General features: G+C 36.1%; 1 protein-coding gene across 1 annotated transcript in view; it reads left to right on the plus strand.

The window, feature by feature from the left end:
• POLK (DNA polymerase kappa) overlaps positions 1-24,753 on the plus strand; it is a 74,713-nt gene that overhangs the window by 679 nt on the left and 49,281 nt on the right. The window contains exon 2 of the mRNA XM_064596248.1: positions 21,615-21,777. Within this exon, the coding sequence (XP_064452318.1) occupies positions 21,643-21,777 (135 nt within the window). The 5' untranslated portion in view covers positions 21,615-21,642. The remainder of the gene's footprint in view (positions 1-21,614; positions 21,778-24,753) is intronic.

The following is a 24,753-nucleotide window of genomic DNA, read 5'->3' on the forward strand; positions in this document are numbered from 1 at the left end:
TATCTCGCTCTTTAGAAGTTAAACTTCAAACTTGATGTTTCCCGCGTTTGGAGGAAGAATTCTCAGTCCCTTCTCACCAGAGCAAGCATTTCGTATTGTTGATTGTTACAGAGTGTTCATTTTGTTGGTAGTAATTTTGAAGATGTCAGAAAATAAATGACGTTTGAAGAATTTTTAAAGTAAAATGAGAATGTAAAATGATAGACTGGAGTTTATTCTAAGTTGTAGATGAGTACCTTCCCTAAAGCCAGGTTAACCATATCTACGGACCTCTCTCTCTCAGAGATAGGAAAGGTTGTGGAGTAGAAACTTCATTGTATAAGAAAAACCAAAATGCAATAGTCTTACTGAATAATAAGAGATTATGCAATGGGAGTCTGGCTTTAAGACTAGAATTGAATTAGTAGAAAGGAAGACCAATAGACGATCTAACGGATCTTTGTCTATTTTTGCATAAATTATAGGGACAGTTTTTATTGTGAGATCTTTAATTTGTAGCTTCAGGTCCTCTCGTTTGCTACTTTTACATCTTGTCAATTTCCTAATAATTGCCAACAACAAAATTCGTTATTAAGCGTTGGAAAGAGTACCTCTGTACTGCAGTGGCTGGAGAATAGGAGTGAAATTTTGAGTCTAAGGGAAAAGGCACAGTGGCCGGAAATAACTGGTAGCTATAAAGGCCAATTTAACTGGGATCTTCAGGAAAAAACAGCATGATGGGAAGTGTCTCTGAGAAGTACCTATGATACCTTTTCGTTCCCCTAGATTGATGCTTATACATGCTGAATCTGTTGTATATAAGTTACAGATCGTTTTTCCATTGTGAAATCAAGTAGTAATTGATAATTGAAAGCCATACAATGAATAAAACCTTGAGATAATGCTTTTGAAAATACTTTGACAACATGTTAATTAACATAATCCCAAGGTTGTCATTCAAAAGAGAAAAAAGAAGAAACCCACTTAGCGTGTTTTCATCTTTATTGAATTACTAAATTATATCTTTAGAATTTTGAATACTGTAACAATTAGGTTTTACTTTCCCTTTGGTTACCTAATATGGTTAGATGTAATATTTGATTCTTTTGAGCTCTAGGTTTTAAAAGGAAATTAATCTTAAGGAAATGATTGTGAATTGTTGAGAAATCCACTTCATGATGTGATTTAGAATCATAGGAGCATAGTATTTATTTATATTGGAATTGAACTTTCTGTTGTCTTTTATGCATTTCTAAGTTGTGTGTGGTTGTAACCACCAGCACTTAACATCTCTGAGGTTCCCACTTAGTAGGAAATTGCTTCACTGTAGTAGTCTGTTTCTAGCTATAGGGCTGAGGGAGGGGGCATTCTGAGAAAAAAATCATTTAACATACATGAAAATCCCATGATAAATGTTTAAATGGATGTATTAGGCTGCATATATTATTTTGTTCCCTAGAATGTGAGTTCCATGGAGGCAAGAATTTTAAATTTTTTTCATCCATTTTTTTCATAACTTTTTTCTATCCTTAGTCCCTAGAATAGTACTCAGCACATAGAAGGCATTCAATATAATTGGTATTATATTCTAACTTTCAGTTAATAATTTAACAAACATACAACATCCAGGATACTATGCTGAAGACTGGGTGATTTTAAGATAGTAAAAAGTTAAAAAGGGGGCGGGGGGCAGGGCTCGGCCTTCCAGGAGATTATAACAGAAAACAATGTAATAAAAGTACAAATGTAACTTTAATAGCTGAACTAGTGTTTGAAAGAAGGTAACCTTTTTTCCTACCACTTGACAGTGACAAACCCTGTTTTCTAACCCTGTTATCTAATCCTTCTCCTGGATCTTTGTAGGCCCCTTGCCCCAGGTCTTTTTAGTTAAAAACAATAGCTATTTGGAATTCTAAAGAAAAAGGGATTGTCCTTGTTTGCTGATCTCTTTCCACTAAGTTATCATGTAAACTATTCAAAATAATATAAATTGATAGATCTTTTTTTATAACTTGTTACTGTGTTTATGACATTCAGCGTATCCCCTAAATGAAGTTCAGAAATTTAAAAAATGTAAAAGCTACTCTTCAAGCCTCTCTGCCTTTTCAATTTAACCAGAACTACTTGACCCTTTAAATGCATTGTTCCCCCTGTTTTGAATACTAATCAATCATATTAGCTTCTCTTCAATGTTCCTGTGAGGCCTGTTCAAGAACTGCCACTATGGTGATTCATGTGAGTTCAGAGTGAGCAAGCAGATAGTCCCTGGGTATGAATCCTAGCTGGCTTCATCCTTAATAATCATATGAATTTGGATGTGTATTTAATAAATACTAACTTAACAAATAGCATTATTAGTTTAACCAGACTCTTTTTATCATATATATCCCAACTGTTGTGCTGTTAAATGCATTTGTAAATGAATATTTGCATAAGTATATCAAAATGGATATTCATTTGTATGGTGGTGAATGCATCTATGTCCATGTCCGAACATGTAAACACTACTTTCAGAAATGTAAAGGACTACAAGAAACTTGCATGTTTTCATCTTTTGTGATCTTATACAGAATTATTGTAAAATACCCTTACAAGTGTATTCACAAAACTGGATACACTGTGTAAAGTGAATACAGGAATATCGAGGTGATTGCTCCCCTTAGTATCTTAATCTCTTGTGTTGGTGCAAAAACAGATTGTATTTCACCTATCTATGATTAACATCTGGCATGCTTATCTTCCAAATTAATGGTTTTCAGTTAAACTTGGATCTTAACAGGTATATTCATATCTAGTGTAGGCACCCCAAGTTTACACAAGTGTCTATGAATGAACTTTACAGGATCGTCAACTTTCTGAAAGAAAAAGGTAAGCGATTCAGCCAGCAAAATCTAGTGTATTCAAGAATAGCAGAGGAATTGCAATTTCGGACAAGCAGACCATGGTGAACCATAGGCAAATCTATAGAGAACAGAGGAGAGCATCACTTTATAGAGGAAAGGAGGAAGTTGGGAGGGGTTATTTTGAACAAAAGTTCATTGGAGGAAAATGAGAGTTGGAAGTGGTGGTGGCTTCTCATTGGCTGCAGGCCAAGGGCAAAAAGAAGAGAATATACGGGTCTGATCCTGTCATCTTGGGGAAGCTGTCTACTTCAGTGTCCTATGCTTCATTTCCTGGAAATCTTTAATTTGAGGTCAGCAGTTGATGTGCAGGTCCAGTCAGGGTTTGGAGCTTTCTTTAGATGAGACACGTGAATCTGGGAGTCAACTCTTGGAGTTTAGCGGCCCAAGGATGGTCCATAACACTTGATAAGGGCCTTTCCAGTGTGGTTTAAGAGAATCTTTTTGGAGATGTCTTGTCCAAGAAATGAAATCCCCAGGTTGCAGTGTGTGGTGTTGGAGGGCTTCATCTCCTGGGAGTGTGCTGTGAAAAGATTGCCCTACTAGAGCATGATTATTTTGGGGGGATGTAATTCGGCCTTTGCAATACTGAAATATATCTCCTTTTATTAGGTGCAGGTCAAAAGAGGTGGAAGCTAGAGGTATAGAGCACTCAGTAATTATTTCAAAGGGTGAAAGTTTATGAGTTCTAAAGGGTTGGATCTGAGATTTAGGACCATCAGCAATATTTTTGGCCAAGGGAGTTGGAGGGTTTCCACAAATTTTGCCAGTTGAGTTTTTTTTTTTTAAGATTTTATTTATTTATTTATTTGAGAGAGAATGAGAGAGAGCACATGAGAGGGGGGAGGGTCAGAGGGAGAAGCAGGCTCCCTGCCAAGCAGGGAGCCCGACGCGGGACTCGATCCAGGGACTCCAGGATCATGACCTGAGCCGAAGGCAGTCGCTTAACCAACTGAGCCACCCAGGCGCCCAGGGATGATTTTTTCCAATAGGATTTTAGTTATTGAAGAAGCAGTAGCTTGTCTATGTGGAAAGGCTTCAAACCAGTGGGAAAACATGCAAATTATTACCGAAACATATTTGTATTCATGAGATGGAGGTAGCTGAATAGAGACCATTTAGGAAAGCTCAAATAGTCCTTTGGGCAATTTAAAGTGCCCAGGAGCAGTGTGAACAGATTTCTTGAATTGTTTTTTGGTGAGGGCAGCTTGCTATTGCTAGACAAAGGGGAAACCTTTCTTCCAGCTGGACTATGCAAGCTTTGACAAGTTGTACGTGCATGATAGTCCTTCCTTCATGGCTTCCCGAACGCATTTTCACAGGATCTATCAGATTTTTTGAGTAATAGAACAAACTTTTGCACTTGATGAAAAAAAGAAAAAGACCAAAAGCTAGTCATAAAATCTCGTTGGATAAAAACCTTGTAGTTAATCTGACCAGATTATGTGCGTTCTTTACATATGAATGGTCCCCATAGCCAGACAGCTGCAGAAATTTCTCTTTCCTTCCTGCATATGCTTTACTAGTTTCTTTCTCCTCATCTCTCCTCTTCCCCTGCATTACTATTGTTTATATGTATTGTGTATTACTATTGTCTGTTAATATTTTCCCTCTTGTATTCCTTGTCTACCATAGCAGTCATTGGCAGCAGTGATGGGATAAGCAGAGGAAGGAGTAGGTGAGAAATAGTGAGAAGCTGGGAGAAAAATAATCTGTAATGGAATCTTCCATCCTGTTTTAATTGACTCATAGGAATAGAGAAGGGAAGCTTTTGTTATTGCTATTCTTTTTTTTTTTTTTTAAAGATTTTATTTATTTATTTGAGACAGAGAGAATGAGAGAGAGAGAGCACATGAGAGGGGGGAGGGTCAGAGGGAGAAGCAAGCTCCCTGCCGAGCAGGGAGCCCGATGCGGGACTCGATCCAGGGACTCGATCCAGAGACTCCAGGATCATGACCTGAGCTGAAGGCAGTCGCTTAACCAACTGAGCCACCCAGGCGCCCCGTTATTGCTATTCTTAATTCTTACTTCAATCCTGTTTCCTGCCTCAGTATCCCAGGAGCCCCCAATCCTTTCACATTTTTTCAGGCTCTGTGATTGCTCTTTGTTTCCTGGTCTCAAATCTAGGCTTGATGTCTTCTTCCTACATGTTAATCTCATATTTTTGTTTTCCTCCAAGGGGAATAATTATGATTCTAAATGATGAGTAGCATTAAGTTAGGTTACTCCTGTTATGGAGATGGATATTTAAGTAGGCACTGCCAATAATTACTTTCCTTGCTTTCTTTTTTCTTCCTTCTGTTTTCTAACCAACCACACTCCATTTGGATCAAAACATTTTTATTTTATTAACATTAATTATTATTATATATGCTGATACTGCTAGGTCTTATTCTGTTACTCTGATTCCTAAGGTGACTTTGCATATAGGTCTTGGATTCCCTTGTGTATTGATTTTTTTTAAATTTTATTTTATTATGTTATGTTAATCACCATACATTACATCATTAGTTTTTGATGTAGGGTTCCATGTTTCATCGTTTGCATATAACACCCAGTGCTCCATTCAATATGTGCCCTCTTTAATACTCATCACCAGGCTAACCCATCCCCCCACCCCCCCTCCCCTCTAGAACCCTCAGTTTGTTTCTCAGAGTCCATAGTCTCTCATGGTTCGTCTCCCCCTCCGATTTCTCCCCCTTCATTTTTCCCTTCCTATTATCTTTTTTTTTTTTTTTTTAACATATAATGTATTATTTGTTTCAGAGGTACAGGTCTGTAATTCGACAGTCTTACACAATTCACAGTGCTCACCATAGCACATACCCTCCCCCATGTCTATCACCCAGCCACCCCATCCCTCCAACCCCCCACCACCCTAGCAACCCCCTTGTGTATTGATTTTTAACATCTTTAACTCAAGGACAACTGTATGGGGTGGGGGGGGCTACTCATTGATACCTTAATGCACTGCATGTAGCTACTTAGGAAAATGTCACATCCCATAGAAAGTTCTAACATTTGGCAGTAAGACAGTGATTTCAGAAACAGAATTTCAAAGGGCATATAGGGCTACCCTTTGATCATGTTTCCTATTGTATAGAGGAGAGCCAAGCCAGGCATGTTCCAAGCAGAAATACTCTTTCTTACTATTGAATAAAATTGAAATTTTAATCCATTATCTTTTATTTACATCTGGTTTTGTGGGATAAAAACTTGTCAGGGGTAGTTGGTATTTCATAGATTTCACTATAACAGTAAAAAATCCTTTTGTCTAAAAAGTACACAGTACACATCTATAATAGATGAACAGTGCTATTAATACCCACTCTCTGCATGTACACTCTTTCTGTTTTTAACCCTCAACCTTTTCAGTCTCTAAATTTTAATCTCTTTAACTTACATTGAGAAATTTACTTGTTAATATGTTGAAGTCCTACTATATAAGCAGTATGGTATTTTTAAATATTGGTAGGATCCTCATAATGGTCATTTTATAAATGTGTTTTGCTTCCTGTTTTTCTCCCCAGCCCTTTCATTGTTTCACTTTTACTGTAATTTCAGATCCTCTTCTCCTTAGTCAAGTAAGCTGAAAAATACTGTGGTAGAACTATACATGTTGTTATGGTGATACAGTTTATGAATATACAGTTTATCTTCATCCTCATTTAAGGTATTTATTAAGACTTGCTATGTAATTGTCCTGATTGGGGTGCTATAAAAATAGGAGATATATACCACACATTTCATAGATTCATTGCTATCTAGCATTTTACTGTCTAGGAATACAGGCAATAATTAAGTGTATAAAGACATTGATATGTTTTTAACAGTGACAGCATTATTAAAGGACAAGTAAAGATATAAATTGTCTGTCACATAGTAAGTGTTCCGTAAGTATTTAAGGATGAATGGAGTAAGTTTATGTGGTTGATGATTAAAGGGAAGCTGTAGGAACTACAATTCACAAGGCTCAGGAAAAAAATCACTAACAGGTTAAAATTAATGAGAGACTAAAGAACCAAATTCCAGCATGGCTTTTTGTAAGGAATAAGTATCATTTGTTAAGAACCTACTCAATGTTAAACATTGTTTTAGGTTTATTATATTTAGTATTCACTCTTCACAAAACTCCTGCAAAATAGACATCCTTATTTTACATACAAAGAAATTAAAGTTCAAAGAAGTTAAATGAATTGCCCAAAGTCATAGCTAATTAATAGTCTAGTTAAGACTTTGAAACTCAGGGCCGCCTGGGTGGCTCAGTCCTTAAGTGTCTGCCTTCGGCTCAGGTCATGATCCCATAGTCCTGGGATCGAGTCCCACATCGGGCTCCCTGCTCCGTGGGAAGCCTGCTTCTCCCTCCCCCACTCCCTCCCTGCTTGTGTTTCCTCTCTCGCTGTGTCTCTCTCTGTCAAATAAATAAAATCTTAAAAAAAAAAAAAAAGCCTTTGAAACTCAGAGACTTATAATATGTACTTTCAATATACATGAAATTGATTTTAGACTCAAAAAACAAAAACAAAGACAACTATTATCCTGAAATGATTAAACATTTGAGAATCTGTTAGAGCCTGATTACATTCTGGGTATGTTGTATAGTTTTTCTTTAGTTTGAAATTTTTCTTTTGAAGAAAATTCATCCACATACATTTTTAAGCTGCAGTAGTATATTATTTAGGCAGTTTACAGTGTTTTTCTATGATAACTAAAGGGATGTGCTACCAAGTCTGTTTTAATTATCTATAGATAATTTAAGTGATTTCTTTTGCAATTATTCTTTTATCTAATGTTGATAAAGGAATTATGTATCGATTTAACTCTTGGCATAAGAGTATTTCTCAGGAAAAAATGTCATTGGTATCTATCAGCATTTTATTTTTTATATTTTTGAGTAATTTTATGAATAACCTTGAGAAGTAACAAATAAGGGATGGTGAACAATAACTTTATTAGGAATTGCAATAATTTTTAACAGAATAAAATTCTGTTAATTTCTGTTCAAATAAAAATAATTTTAACAGACAAAAACAAATTTTTATTCTATATTTTCCTGAAATGAGTAATGAATGTCCTTTGAAAGCAAGTAGCTGCTCATCAACTTTTATGCATGATCCTTGATCTTTCCATCCTATAAATAAAGATTCCAGATATAATATGCATCTTTAATAAATTCTAGCTTATCATTATGTCTGGTTCTTTATCTTGCGCTTGTAACATCAAAACGCTGTAACATTGAAAACCTTGACATCTCATAATCTTGTTAGAGAGAAGACATCCATTTTTTTCCCTCCATAATTGTAAAATATTTTCATTTTTATATTTACAAACACCACTTAGAAGTACAAGTCTAATAAGGTTTTCATTTCTACATCATGTTTCCTTCCTTTCCCCTTTATATACGCATCTGCCTTAGACATTTGTTGACTTACAATCCATATTAAGTAACTTTTAGTGCATAAATATCATAAAAGATAAAAGGCAATGTCATATGTCCTTGGGATGTTCCAAGTTCTTGTTGCAAAATACTCTGTGATGAAGTCCTTCCTGTTGAGTGACTAACTGGATGGGAATGCCATATTAGCTTTTCTTAAAAATTCGTTGTTTACTCATTGATTCTTAAGTTTGAGAAGATATCTATTTGAATCATCTGAAAATTCATACTCTGAGATTTTGCTTGTAAGATCAATTTCACCATCATTATAGTCAAGAGTGCTGTTAGTTTCTTTACATTCATCTTCCTATTTGTCTAATAATTGTGAAACTCTTCTGTCAGTTTTCTTCTCTTTGCCAGTATGGGCAGAAAATGAAAAATTCAGAACTTTCAACTATAGTTAGCTTTCATTAAAAGCCTTTATCAGTGAAAGCTACCAAAACCCACCCCCCTGCAAAAATGGTTTCTCTATACTTCTCTTCTACTTTCCTTCAAAGATGTAATACTTTGGGCAACACAATTAGAAAACTGAAGGATGATATAATAATGATGATTTATTTCACTACCAGGTCATCTTTCTGGTGATTCCATGATTTCACTTTCTTATGATTTTATCTTTTAGCATAAATGATGAATAATGATTAATAATTCCTAGGATAATGAAATAGCAAAATATTCAAGATACAGGAAAGTAAGATCCCTAAGATACCATAATGTATGTTTCATTTATAAAGGGATCAAATCCATATAGAAGTTGCAAGATAGAGTGAATTTTATTCTGTTAAAAATTTAATATTTTGTTCTTTGGAAGATTTCTAAGAAAAAATACAATATGAAATATCTGTGCTTACAGTAAAGTTGCTCAAAGAAGAAACTAAAAGTGGGTCTAATAGATCCTTTTATGCCAAAGGTTAATTTAACTATGTTCCTTAATCTTTTTTTATAACCAAACACAAACTAGTTTGGATTTCCTTCTATCTCAAGTAAAAGGGTTAGCCATTGTAATTCCAAAATAATAATAATTTGACCAAATAAGGCATTTGTCTTAAAGATCAAAGTACATATTGATATACTACTAGTTCATTTATCTTTACCCAATCCAGTGAAATTTTTGCTTTAAAAAATAGATGTATAAAAGTAGATATATAAAAAATCTTTTATAAAGTATATATTTGCCCATTGAGAATAGTTGGCAATACCTAAAATATTAACAGAATTTTTTAGTTTTTTACATAAGAAAAGCATGGCTATCATGGGATCCCACAATAGCAAGCATTTCACAGTAGAACCACACTTTATAAATCATGATCTGAGAGAATTATCAAAAACCAAAGTGCAGTCAAGGGGATCCATGCCCTACATGTAGAAATATTTTTTTTTGCCCGCAAGCAGACATGTGAAAATCTATGAAAAAATGCTAATAAATTCCAGAGACGAAGGCCTTTTCTAAAAAGACCTTTGCTTCTTTCTAGTGATTATTGCTAGTTTTTTAATGGGATGAAACCCAAACTATTTTGTGATTAAGATTAGTATATGATACTGCAGACAGAAGTTAAACAGGTACATAATTTAAACAGATTTTGTTAGTCACCTTCTTAACAAAAGGGTGGGGATATTTTTAAGTCTCGGGAAGCATTTTTTTCTCTTCCTCCCTGGGGGTAATTTTAGGGAAAAAATGTAAATATATGCAATATGGGATGGGAGAGGATGAGGAAGGCACTGCTGCTGTATGTCAAGGGACAGAGAAAACCTTCAGATCTTTAAAAGGACAGATGAAGAGGAAGCAGGAGTAAGGGAAAGTGTTCATGGAAAATACAGGAACCTGGAGTAGCTCTGTCTTTTGAAGGGGGGGGATGGTGCCTGGGCACATCATAGCCAAACTGATGAAAACCAAAAATGAAGAGAAAACTTGAAAACAGTCAGAAAGAAATGACACATCGGGCGCCTGGGTGGCTCAGTTGGTTAAGCGACTGCCTTCGGCTCAGGTCATGATCCTGGAGTCCCTGGATCGAGTCCCGCATCGGGCTCCCTGCTCGGCAGGGAGTCTGCTTCTCCCTCTGACCCTCCCCCCTCTCATGTGCTTGCTCTCTCTCATTCTCTCTCTCTCAAATAAATAAATAAAATCTTTAAAAAAAAAAAAAAGAAAGAAAGAAATGACACATCACATACAGGGAACAACAGTATGAACTATCATGATCTTAACATAATGGAGGCTAGAAAACGAGCTACATCTTTAAAGTACTGAAAGAAAAAGACCTGTCAACTTTATATCTGATGAAAATATCTTTCAAGAATAAAAAAGTAAAATAAACCTGCTGTCATCTTAATTAAATATTTAGCATACTGTTTAAGAATGTGGGCTCCGGAGACAGAATTTTGGATTTGAATTTCAGCTTGGACACCTCTGGTGAATTACATAAATTCTACAAGGTTCAATTTCCTTATGTATTTTACCAGTATATACTTTAGTGAGATAATATATAAAGTAGTGAGTAATCATGAGGAACAAATGTGAGAATACTTTTTAAACACTTAATACCTGCTTAGCATATGTAAGCTGTTTGAAAATAATATCATTTATTCATATGTATTTTTAGCAAGTATGGCCAACCTTTATGGAATTTCATGCTTTTTATTTTCATCTTCCCGCCACCCCCCCCAGCTTTAGAGAGGTTGGATATATCTTGAAAAAGGAAGAAACCACTGACAATATTGTAAACGGGAAATCACTTTTGCTGCTACTTTGACTTGTACAGAGACCAGATTTAGGAAGCTCTCATTTTCAGAGAAAATTCGTTCTTTTTATGAATAATGTTTTCCCTTTATTTTGTGTTGCCTTAGGCAGAAATGTGGGGCTTTTTTAGATAATTGATTTTTATTGGTATTATTACATAAGGCAGTCCCTGGTAGAAGAGAACTGTTTGTTTTAGATGCCATGATTATTGAATATATTACCCTTTGGATCACTAGAAAGGTCTGCAGTTGATTCCTAAATATATTTTAGTAAAGTCTGAATGGAACATCATATCTTAATAATTTTATTTTAGTTTCCTTGTCATTATTTCATATTCTTCATTTAGAGACTTCTTAGGCTTTTAGAGAGTTTTTAAAATCATGATGTCATCTAAAAGTAAGTTTAAGCCATAAATTTTGTTTTATATTACAGTTATAAATGATTTTATGTATCATTTATACCCCTTTCACATTCCATGAAATCTACAAAAAAAACCACTGTTCCTTTTTGATAAGATGTCAATAATTTTCTTTTTTTTTTTTTAAAGATTTTATTTATTTATTTGAGACAGAGAGAATGAGAGACAGAGAGCATGAGAGGGAGGAGGGTCAGAGGGAGAAGCAGACTCCCCGCCGAGCAGGGAGCCCGATGCAGGACTTGATCCAGGGACTCCAGGATCATGACCTGAGCCGAAGGCAGTCGCTTAACCAACTGAGCCACCCAGGCGCCCAATAATTTTCTGTTTTACCTTCTTTGTATTTATCATGTAATGACTAAACATGAAGGTTTTGAAGCTAGGCCTGAAATACAGTCTCAAATCCACCAATTGTTAACTTATCTAAGGTACATCTAAGTCTTCACACCTTGGTTTCCTCATCTCTTAGGAAAATTAAATAGAAATATACATGTAAAAAATACATGTAATATACATGTAAGATCCAAATGTTACTTTTTATAGTTACTTCATTTAAAAAGACTTCACTGAGGTGTTACCATTAATTTTATTATGTTCTGTATATTAATCTGCCCATCATTCATTCATTCAACATTTATTAAGTAACAAGCTCAGTGGCCTAGCACTATACCAGGTTTTGCCCTCTTGAAATTTATATTTTAGTTGTATTAGATACTACAAAAAAACACTTGCCTTAGTTTTTTCTTGCACAAATTCTAGTGGGAAAAGGCATTCGGCATAAAAGTTATTCAGGTTGATTATTAGTATATTTAAATTTTTCACCTTTATTTAAATGAAGACATTAATAATCTTTAGGCTACAACTGTTTTATAGCAGTGTTACTCAAACTTTGGTCTGTGTACAGTGCTGATCCATAATGAGATAATTACAGAATTTGAAAGTAAGCTATAAATTTATTATCTAACAGTTTTGGTGGATCAAGCATCCCAGCATGGCTTAATTGAGTTTCTCTGGATCATGAGGTTGCAGTCAAGGTGTTATCTAGGGCTGCAGTCTTATCTGAAGACTGGACTGGAAGAAGATCTGCTTCCAAACTCACTCACATGGACCTTCTGTCAGGGCTGCCTCACATAGCAGCTGGTTTCCCCAGACTGAGTAATTCAACTTAAGAATGAGAACATCTAAGATGGAAGTCACATTCTTTTATAACTCATTTTCATGTGTGACATCCCATCACTCCTGCTTCTGCTTCTTCTATTTGTAAAAAGTGATCACTTAATTACATATTATGATATTCATTTGTTGTAACTTTTTCTTCATTTTCCTACCATCTATGAAGTACTTTTAAAGGTAATTATCTTAGTAGTATTAAGAAATGCATATTTCATTTATATGGGGCACCTGGGTGGCTCAGTCGGTTAAGTGTCTGCCTTCAGCTCAGGTCATGATCCCGGGGTCCTGAGATCGAGTTCTGCATCGGGCTCCCTACTGAGTGGGGAGCCTGCTTCTCCCTCTGCCTCTGCCACTCCCCCTGTTTGTGTTCTCTCTCTTGCTCACTCTCTCAAATAAATAAATAAAATCTGTTTTAAAAAGAGAAATGCATAGGGGCGTCTGGGTGGCTCAGTTGTTAGGCATCTGCCTTCAGCTCAGGTCATGATCCCGGGGTCCTGGGATTGAGCCCTGCATTGGGCTTCCTGCTCAGCAGGAAGCCTGCTTCTCCCTCTCCCACTCCCCCTGCTTGAGTTCCTTCTCTTGCTTTGTCTCTCTCTATCAAATAAAATCTTTAAAAAAAAAAAAAATGCATATTTCATTTGTAGATTAAATTTTGTTTCTTAGTATATTTGGCAGTATAGAAATGAATAATTCTTTTTTAAAAAAGATTTTATTTATTTTTTGAGAGAGAGACAGAGATAGCGAGAGAGAGCACAAACGGGGAGGAGAGGGAGAAGCAGGCTCCCCGCTGAGCAGGGACCCCCCCAAAGGGGCTTGATCCCAGGACCCCAGGATCATGAGCTGAGCTGAAGGTAGATGCTTAACCATCTGAGCCACCGAGGCACTCCAGAAATGAATAATCCTTATGCTGGAAGCTACTGTCAACATTTGACCAGTTTTCATAATGCTATACTATGTGCAGATTAAATAAGAGGGTCAGAATGAACTGTAATAATTTATTGGCATTAGGTAAGTGGTTTTGGCAAAAATATTAACTTAGGAGGTTTTGCAAATATGCTAAAGCCATTATGGTTTAAAATTCTGAAATCTGAGGAATTGAAGCTCTTAACTGTAATAATGATGAATATTTTATTTTAACCTTTTAAAAATTATAGTCATATAGTGAGAAGCCAGATTTTAAATCCCAAAACTAGGTTGCTATTATTCTTAGCTTCAAGACTTTGAGTAAAGGAGGTAACAAGCTATATGGTTCTAATCTCTGCTGAAATAAATGGATTTCAGTGTCTACTTTGACTCCTACCCTTTGAGGCCTGGTCAGGAAGAGAAAAACATTTCCAACAATTACTAGATTAGGAAGAAAAAAAAATTCCAGAAGGAAACCATGGCATGGGATTCATTTTCCTTTTTTAAATAAAATTATGGTGTCCTCCAGAGACAGAGATGCATCTTGCTTACCTGTTAAGATTATATAATACAAGTGCGTTTTTAGATTAAGGGTTAAAATTATCTGTTAACATAAACATTTAGCATATATTTACTTTTTAAAAATATACCTGTCCTAAAGTAGAGTTCTATAGATTATTTTGGGAATGTTCTGGATATAATTTAAAATCTTACTCTGAGGGGCACCTGGGTGCCTCTGTCAGTTGAGCATCCGACTCTTGGTTTCAGCTCAGGTCATGATCTCAGGGTCCTGGGATAGAGGCCTGCCTTGGGCTCCACGCTCTGCTTGAGGCTTCTCTCCCTCTCCTTCTGCCCCTCCTGCCTGTGTGCATGCTCTTTCTCTCTCTCAAATGAATAAATAAATCTTTAAAAATAAATAAATAAAAAAATAAACTCCTGCAGTAGACTAGCTCTAGGAAACCTAAGAAATCAGCAGCACTGGATCAAGAAATAATATCATGAACAATATCAAGAAAATACTAGAACAATGTAGCAGAGGGGATAATTGAAAGGATCATTTTTCCAGGATAGGAAAATAAAATAATATCATGTACAACTTTGTTATTAAATACTATCCTTCCAATAATGTGGGATATAGTATAGTGATAAATAGTATAATAGCTCAATTTCTTATTAGTAGTGTAACCCCACCTATTATCCTGGCTTCATATGTAATTTTATATTAAAAGTAACACTAGAGATTGTAGAAGTTAAAAAATCCATTACAGTACCAAAAAAGGTACTATAGGAGAACCGTTTTCTCCTTTTCTAAGAACATACATTTTCAACTGTCCCTTAAAATTTATGCATTTTACCGTATACCTCAACTAAAACTACATTAGTCTGTACAGTATCAGTTCTATGTAAGGAAATATTTTTGCTGACTTGATCTAATACCCAAAGAGAGAACCTCTTGGTATACTTCCTTCGTGTTAATGAATCAATGTCCTCAGAAACAGTCAACTTCTATAAGATATAAAGTTAATTTTTCACAATTGTTAAAGGTCCTGAGTGCCCTTATTTCTGAGTGTAAACAAAGTCTTCTTTGTTAGAGATTCTGGAAGACTTTACCAAATATGCAACTCAACTTATACACTGAGCTTTGGAGAATTTACCATTGAATTGACACTTTAGTTAATGTGTTTTGTATCAGGATATTTTTCATTCTCTACTAAAGAAGCAGATAACTTCAATTATTTATTATATAAAAGTGAATTTTATATGTCTGTAGGATTAGTTAGAGTGTAGGCTTTTTAACAGCCTTCTGTCCCATTCTTCTTCATTGGAATAAATTAAATGAATAGAAAGCTCAGGAAGGAAAAAGGCAATCGAAGAGAGTACATGCATAGTTCTCTCAAACGCTTTATGTCCTCGGTGAAAACTTGTGTTTTCTTTTAGCATACATCCCCATGGTTTGGGATCTGTAGAGTTACATTCTTTCTTTCTTTTTTTTTTTTTGTAAAGATTTTGTTTATTTGTTTGACATAGAGAGACACAGCAAGAGAGGGAATATAAGCAGGGGGAGTGGGAGAGGGAGAAGCAGGCTTCCTGCAGAGCGGGGAGCCCGATGTGGGGCTCGATCCCAGGACCCTGGGATCATGACCTGAGCTGAAGGCAGATGCTTAACGACTAAGCCACCCAAGTGCCACCGAGTTACATTATTTCTATTATTTCTCTTGGTGATGCATATACATTTAAAATCTTTCAAATCATTCTGAAATAGTTCTGAATTTTTTGTTTATCTCATTTTGCAAAGATATTAAAAACTAAAGCCAGAAATACAAAGTTGCATCCATGCCCTCATTCCCATCATATAAAAATTGTGTGCATGTAGTTTGAGTACAGGTGTTCACATAGGTGTGTGTAAAATAATTGGAGAGGAACATAGAAAATAATCTGTTAAAATTTGGGGGTTGTGATTTTTATTTTCTTGAAAAATTTAAAAATATTTTTACAATAAATGAAAATGAAAAAGGAATTTTTTAGTCAGGCATTAAGTGGGAAATTACTTTAAAACTAGGGTAATATTCTTAATTCATGGAATTTAAATGTAGATAGTAAAAACATTTAATCACAGCCTGAAGTTTTGTTTAATCTGTTCAAACAAACCTGTTAAATATTTGAGCATTTAGAGGATTAAAAATAATATTTGTTCTTAAGAAATATACAGGTTTTTCTGGAAGAATTTTTGGGTTTGGTTATTTGTATGTGTTAGAAATAGGAAGCAAGCTCCACCTAGGAACTTAATGTAGTTTAGTTTTCTATCCTTGTCCTCTTTCCCCCCACCCTTCCTCTCTATCTTCTCTCCTTTATCTCTCTTACTATCCTTAGTATGTTTTGCATATTTTCTGGTAGATTAATTCCAGGTGACTTTGGTCAATGTGCTAATCACTTGTGGTATTGTTTACATAGTTTTGTGAGCTTTTTATAGGTAGGAGAAATCCTGCCACTCAAAACTTCTTCCTCAGAACTCCTGCTTAAAAATCTAATTTTCCAGGGGCGCCTGGGTGGCTCAGTTGGTTAAGCGACTGCTTTCGGCTCAGGTCATGATCCTGGAGTTCCTGGATCGAGTCCCTGGATCGAGTCCCTGGATCGAGTCCCGCATCGGGCTCCCTGCTCGGTGGGGAGTCTGCTTCTCCCTCTGACCCTCCTCCCTCTCATGCTCTCTGTCTCTCATTCTCTCTCTCTCAAATAAATAAATAAAATCTTTAAAAAAAAAAAATCTAATTTTCCATCCTTACTACCACTAAAAACAAAGGTTGGCCTTATATTTTTTTAAGTGGTAACCTGAATAGTTAGTGGTAGAATCAGACTGGGAAGAACTTGAATATTTTCAGAGAAAATGTACTTTTAAACCAATATACTAAACCACAAGAACCCAAGTTCTTTCCTTTGCGTTGTGTATAACGATTTGTGCTCTGAGTTGAAGTGAAACAGACTGTCTTTGTAGTATCAAGCTATAAAAATGTTTTATTTTCTTTTTCATAATCATAGTACAAATAGTTTTTTGGGGAGCAAAACAAAATTCATCTATATGATCCATGAACTTTGGCTTTTTCTTGAGGATGCTTACAGTGAACCTTTTTTCCTTCCACAGTCTCTGTTATCTTGAAGAGAGAGAAGTAAGGAAAGTCAGATTAGTGATTATCACAGCTCTGGAAATTTGGCTTAACTTTAATAATAACTATTGATTGAGAGTTTATTATATCCCAGATGCCACTAGGCACTTACCTACTTCCCTCACAAAGCCATTTAAAGTAGTATTAAATCTCACTTCCCAGAAAAATATGGAAAATACTTTGTGATAATCTTCTGTGCATCTTTTGTGAATATTATGTGATCATCTCTGCTGGGAGCTAGCTCTCCCTTTCAACTTATGGATTTCTAAAGAAATTTAGTCAGAACTAATGGGGAGAATAGAGATAACTAGGACAAATGAGAGATTCTAGAAATTTGAAAATAACAGAAATACTAACCAATAAAAACAAAAGCAGGTTCACCACAGAGACATAAATGATAGTACTAAAAGGAACTCATAGGAATTCAAGTATACTAAAACTTAGTATGTTTTATTAACTTTGTCCAATAATTTTTTGTAGATTTAGGTATAATTGGAATGTATTTAATCAAAGAAATTAAACAAGGCAATTTAATTTCCCAAAGAATAAATATAAGCTAGAATCCTTTGAATATTAATGGAACCTAGCAAGCATTCTAACATGAAAATCAAAACACAAGTCCCAAAAGCTTTAATCATTTTAACTATCAAATATCTTAGGAAAGTAAGATTTATAAAATCAAAGATAGTTTAGCTCATATATCTTTACATATTTAATGTTGAAATGAGGAAAAACTACAAGTATTTAAAAATTACTAACTTCAGAAAAGTGGTTTTTGTCACAATCTTTTTTTTTTTTTTTAAAGATTTTATTTATGTATTTGACAGAGTGAGACAGCAAGAGAAAGAACACAAGCAGGGGGAGTGGGAGAGGGAGAAGCAGGCTTCCCGCGGAGCAGGGAGCCCGATGCGGGACTCGATCCCAGGACCCTGGGATCATGACCTGAGCCGAAGGCAGACGCCCAACGACTGAACCACCCAGGCGCCCCTGTCACAATCTTTTAACATAACTGTGTAACCTTGCTATGTGAATAAAAGAATGAAAAAATGATATAAACTGAGTTCAGTCATCCAACAAATTATTTATTGAGCACCTACTTTGTGCCAAGTACTGTTTGAGGCTTTTGGGATACATCAGTTAAAACAAACAAAAAGCAAAGTTCCCTGCCCTCTTGGAGCTTCCATATTCACCGGAGAGATAGACAGTAAGCATAATAAGCAAACCTATATTTCCAATATTTCCTATATTGCTATGTTAGGAAATTAAGGGCTATGAAAAACATGGGGGCATTGGGAAGAGGGGGCTGTTAATCAGGCTGAAATTTAAATAAGGAGGTCAGGGTGAATCCTCATTGAGAAAGTAACATTTAAGCAAAGACTTGAAGGGAGTTTAGTCAAGAGAATAGCTAGCCGAAGAACCCTAAAGGAGAGAGTTCAAGGTTAGAACGTGCTTACCAGATTTGAGGAACAGCAAAGAGACAAGTGTGCCTGGAGAGTAGTGAGCAAGGGGGAGAGTATTAGGTAAGAGGGTAGACAGGTAACAGGTAATTGGAATCCAGATTCTGTTGGAACTTTGGCTTTTATTCTGGAGTAAGACTGGGGTGCTGTTGTAGTTTTCAGCAGAAGAGTGATGTGACCTCATTTGTGATTTAGAAGAATCAGGTTGGGCTATTGTGTTGATAATTGACTACATGGAGGGCAGAAACAGACCATTTAAGAGTTTGTTGCATTAATCCATGCAAGAGATAATGGTGGTTCAGACTAGAGTGAAAGCAATGACAATACACAATAGGTTAAATTCAGGGTACATTTTGAAAGCAGAGTCCATAGGATTTGCTGGCCATTTGGATGTGGGGTGTATGAGAAAGAGGGAGCTCAAGAATGACGACAAGGTTATTTACATGAGCAACTGGAAGGGAATGGAGTTGCCATCAACTGAGATGAGGCTCAAGGCTGCATCCAAGTGGAACTGGTTTGAGGGATGGAGGTAGATGACAAGATCAGTTTTGGATATGTTAAATTTAGGATGCCAGATGGGCATTTGGACTGTAGCTATAAACTTGGAAGTCATTAGTATGTAGAGAATAGTAAACTTATCCTCATGAAACTAGACATAAATGGTCTGGTAATTGGGCATCAACAAGACAGAAGGTAGCTGAAAACTAACTTTACCTACCACAGCTTTGCCTGGTACCAGCATTGCTGGTAATAACCCAGTTCTTCTGACCCAATTAGGGGCCAAAAGCAATTCTTCTCAGAGTTTTTGGGCTAACTAAAATATTCTTTATGCAGTAGTAGGTATTCAATAAATGTTTCTTTTCCTTTCATACATTTCATCACTTAAAGGACAAGGCAGCTTAGGGCGCCTAGGTGGCACAGTCGGTTGAGCATCTGACTCTTGATTTCAACTTAGGTCATGATCTCAGGGTCTCAGAGCCCTGAGATGGACTCTGGTGCTGAGCGCAGAGTCAGCCTGAGATTATCTCTCCCTCTCCCTTGGCCCCTCCCGCTCGTGTTCTCTCTCAAGTAAATAACTCTTTTAAAAAAATAAAGGACAAGGCAACTTAAATGTAGTATGTCTGCATTCAGCATCTTCACTCTTCAGTGGTGTTGGTTTGGGGAAAATATGAATGAATTACATTCACCAGTTTTATTAGAAAATGGTAAGTAATTGGGCTACTAAAGCATAACACAAAATATAGGATGATATTAGGCTGAATGTGATAGTTGAAGAGAAAAGTCATATGATAAAAAGAGAAAACTAGCTTATATTCTCTTGGGCACTGGGAAACTATAGCACCACGTGGTCCTATATTTTGGGCACGTTAGAATAACCTGAGCATTCCTTAAAAAATACTGATAACTGGTTCCTACTCCCAGTCCTTCTGATTTATTTGTCTCATAAGTAGAATCAAACAACAACAACCTGAACTCATAGATGCAGAGAACAGATTGCTAGAGGTGGGGTTGGGGTAGTTGAAGTGGGTAAAGGTGGTCAAAAGGTACAAACTTCCAGCTATAAAATAAATAACTCATGGGGGTATAATTATAGGATGGTGACTATAGTTAATGCTGTATCATATATTTGGAAGTTGCTAAGATTAGATCTTAAAAGTTCTCATCACAAGAAAAGAAATTGTATAACTATGTGTGGTGATGGATGTCAACCAAAAAAAAAAAAAAAGAAAGAAAAAGAAAAGTTCCTTAAGGCAGCATAGAATAAATAGAAAAAACGAGCCCTCCCTAAATCATGCAAATAAGAAATCCCTGGCATAATTTGTTGTTAGATGCATGGCAGCTGTTCACCTGGTCGTTTCTTTATAGCATAAGTGAACTCAAATTGGAAGCAGCTGTGATGTTATGGCGGATGTATTAGCTTGGAGTAAGAAGACTTGGATTCACACCAGTTCTTTGGCTCTTTGGCTGACTTCGGATTGCCAATTCCCTTAACCTTCCTGAAACTCCAATTTCTATCTCCCTAGCATGAGAATAACCAAATCTGTCTTGCATGGTTACTAGAAATATTTTTAAAAGCTAATATATGTGAAAGTAAACGATAAAGAACTATTTAAAGATATTAAAGAATTATTATTTAAAATGATTTTTCTTAACTTTAGAAGTGATATAACATAAAATGTAACAATTTCCTAGAAGTGAATAGATTATTATTTTCTCTATATTTTTTCCACTGCTTTAAAAAATGGAACTCTGAGGCGCCTGGGTGGCTCAGTTGTTAAGTGTCCAGCTTCGGCTCAGGTCATGGTCCCAGGGTCCTGGGATCGAGCCCCGCATCGGGCTCCCTGCTCTGCGGGAAGCCTGCTTCTCCCTCTCCCACTCCCTCTTCTTGTGTTCCCTCTCTCGCTGTGTCTCTCTCTGTCAAATAAATAAATAAAATCTTAAAAAAAAAAAAAAAGGAACTCTGTATACAGTAAGTAATGAATGCTGTTGAACTTATCATGTTTAGTAGAGGAAGTGTTATTTTGTATTTATTTCCTATACAGTGTGTTAATATGTGAAAGAAATGAACTTTGGACTCAGGCCTGGGTTCCAACACAGATATTGTTGCTTATTAGCAAATTTGTGTCAGTAGACATGTTCTAAGACTCAGCTTTCTTTTCTCTTTATATTGGGGATAATAACGTTTACCTTTCAGGGCAGGGTTACCGTATGAGGCTCAAGTGTCAAGTGCCAAACATAGTAGCTGGCACAAAACTTGCAGGAAATGTTAATTCCTTTCTTCCCTCTGAAAGTACAATAATCTAGGGATAGTAATTTAAAAATCTGAGTAATAATAATTTCTCAATGACTAAAAATTCTTAAATGTTTTACTTGTTTGGCTGATTCTAAATCATTTTAAGTGCCCACCTCCTCACCATGAATGCTTTAAAAAGCACTGTTTATTTTTTGTGTTTTTTCAGGTAATAAAAAAAGCTTTAAGTTTACACCATGGATAGCACCAAGGAGAAGAATGGCAATCACAAAGATGATCTTCTGCTTAGGGTGGGACTTAATGATAATAAAGCCGGAATGGAAGGATTAGATAAAGAGAAGATTAACAAAATTATAATGGAAGCCACAAAAGTATGTTTCTTGTTAATTTTGCTATCACTAATTTAGTAGCTTTTTAACTTTCTGTTTAAAATAAAATCAGTAGGGGCGCCTGGGTGGCTCAGTTGGTTAAGCGATTGCCTTTGGCTCAGGTCATGATCCCGGAGTCCTGGGATCGAGTCCCGCATCGGGCTCCTGGCTCGGCGGGGAGCCTGCTTTTCCCCTCTGACCCTATCCCCTCTCATGCTGTTTCTCTCTCTCTCTCTCTCTCTCAAATGAATAAATAAATAAAATCTTAAAAAAATAAAATAAAATTAGTAAGTTTTAAATACCTTTTTTATTGTAGTCTTTAATATTTTAATGTATCTTATTAAAACAAATGGGTATGGAATAATCTCCCTTCTGTTCTGTTACTCTTGCTCTGGCCATCCAGTTTTCTGCCTCACATACACATAATGTGCATGTAAAAGCAAAATAACATACATGTTCATTTCTCACCCTTGTTCTTAATAGAATACTGTAATTGTTGTGTTTTTTGTTTTTGTTTCAATTAATGTAACTTGGAGGTCTTTCTTTATAAGTAAAGATCTTCATTTTTATGCCTGCAGTGTGAATATAACAAAATTTTTTAAACCAGTCAGAATGTTTATTTATGAACATATACGTCATTTCTAGTCTTTTGTTTTTAGCAACAATACTACAGAGAATAGCCTTGTATTTTATAACATTACACGTGTAAGAGAGAGTCTAGAAGTGGAATTATCCTACCACATACAGAGAGCAAAAAAGGATATATGCATGTGCAATTTTTATGATTTGGCCAGTTGCCCTCCACAGTGGATGTATCAATTTAAATTTCCACTGCCGGTACACGAGAGCATGTTACCCTGGCGCAACTGTGCCAGTACAGTGTGTAACTAAGCTTTTGGATTTGTCAGTCCACAGTAATGTAGTGTAGCATTAATTTGCGTTTCTCTTATGAAAAGTGAGATAGTGCATCTTTTCATAGGTTTAAAAAGCCGCTTGTATTTTCCTTTTTTTGCAAACTGTCTCTTCTCGTCCTTCGCACAATTTTCCATTAAAATTATTGTATATCTTTTGACTTTGCTTATGGTACTTTGTCCTGTGCAGAAGTTTTTTTTGTTTGCTTTTTTATATGTACTTGAATTAGTCAACTATATATGCTTTTCTCCAAAGTCCTAAATGTTTTCTTCTAACATTTTTTGTTTCATTTGTATATTATGAAATATCCATGTAGAAAGGTGTAAAATTTAAGAAAATATCCTTATTCTTAAGAAATGCATGCTGATATCCACAGCAACTCACTTTTATTTATTTATTTATTTTTAAGATTTTATTTATTTATTTGAGACAGAGAGAATGAGAGACAGAGAGCATGAGAGGGGGGAGGGCCAGAGGGAGAAGCAGACTCCCCGCCGAGCAGGGAGCCCGATGCAGGACTCGATCCTGGGACTCCAGGATCATGACCTGAGCCAAAGGCAGTCGCTTAACCAACTGAGCCACCCACGCGCCCCAGCAACTCACTTTTAAATGGTTTAGCCAAAAAGAGGAAGAGGAGCATTTGTGTGTGTTCGTGTGTGTGTGTGTATGCATGTTTGTGCAAGTGCACATATAGGAGTTGGAGTGTGTGTATGTGCATATACATGAGAGTTGTGGGAGAAACTAAACGTAACAGGAATCTAGGGGAGGACATATGGATGTTTACTGTACTATTCTTCCAACTGTTAGAAAATTTGGAAATTCCAAAATAAAAAGTTGAGCAAAAAATAATATTTTAAGTGTTTAACATGGAGATACCATTTTAAAAGGAAAAGAATTGAGATGAAGTAAGCAAACAAAATATATGGACCCTGATTGGATCTTGGTTTGAACAAATATTTTTGGAACATTTAAGGGAATTTGAATATGGAGAGTGTACTAGATAGTATGAAAGAATTATTGTTAATTGTATTAGCTGTGAAAATGCTATTATGATTATGTAGGAAAATGGCCTTATTTTTATTTTTATTTTTATATTTTTTTAAGATTTTATTTATTTATTTGACAGAGAGAGACACAGTGAGAGAGGGAACTCAAGCAGGGGGAGTGGGAGAGGGAGAAGCAGGCTTCCCACCAAGCAGGGAGCCCGATGCGGGGCTTGATCCCAGGACCCTGGGATCATGACCTGAGCTGAAGGCAGACGCTTAACGACTGAGCACCCAGGCGCCCCCTTATTTTTATTTTTTTAAATTAAAAAAAATTGGGGGGGAGAGAAAGAGCAAGTGCAAACAGTGGGGAGGGGCAGGGGCAGAAAGAAGGGAAAGAGAGAGAATCTCTAAGCTGGCTCCACACCTGGCTTGGAGCCCCACGTGGGGCTCGATCTCAGGACCCTGAGATTATGACCTGGGCTGTAATCAAGAGATGGATGCTTAAGCAACAGCCACCCAGGTGCCCCACAATGACCTTATTTTTAAAGATGCATAATAAAATACTGTATGGAATAGTTAAATGTCATTATATCTGTAATTTACTTTAAAACAGTTCAGTTAAAAAAAAATCAATGAAATGGGCACCTGGGTGGCTCAGTTGGTTAAGCGTCTGCCTTCGGCTCAGGTCATGATCCCAGGACTCTGGGATTGAGCCCCACGTCCGGCTCCCTACTCCACGGGGAGCCTGCTTCTCCCTCTCCCTTTGCCTCTCCCCCTGCGGGTGCTCTCTCTCACTATCTCTGTCACTGTCTCTCTCTATCAAATAAATAAATAAAATCTTTAAAAATTTTTTTTAAAAATCAGTGAAGGAAATAAGGCAAAATGTTTGTTGTTAAATCTCAGTGATAGTTTTATATATTTGTTTATTGTACTGCTCTGTTTCTCTGTTTGAGACTTTTGTGAAATTTTGACCATAAAACTTAAAAATAGGAATAAAACCTATGCCCCTAGTTTTCAGGTTAAGAAATAGAATATTTAAGCCATCCTAGATTTCCCTATCTTTCCTCTCTCTTCTCTGTGT

The sequence above is a fragment of the Mirounga angustirostris genome, unplaced genomic scaffold (genome assembly GCF_029215605.1).
Source record: "Mirounga angustirostris isolate CCGP_5_RB_7025 unplaced genomic scaffold, mMirAng1.0.hap1 SCAF_7, whole genome shotgun sequence".
Lineage (NCBI taxonomy): Eukaryota > Metazoa > Chordata > Mammalia > Carnivora > Phocidae > Mirounga > Mirounga angustirostris.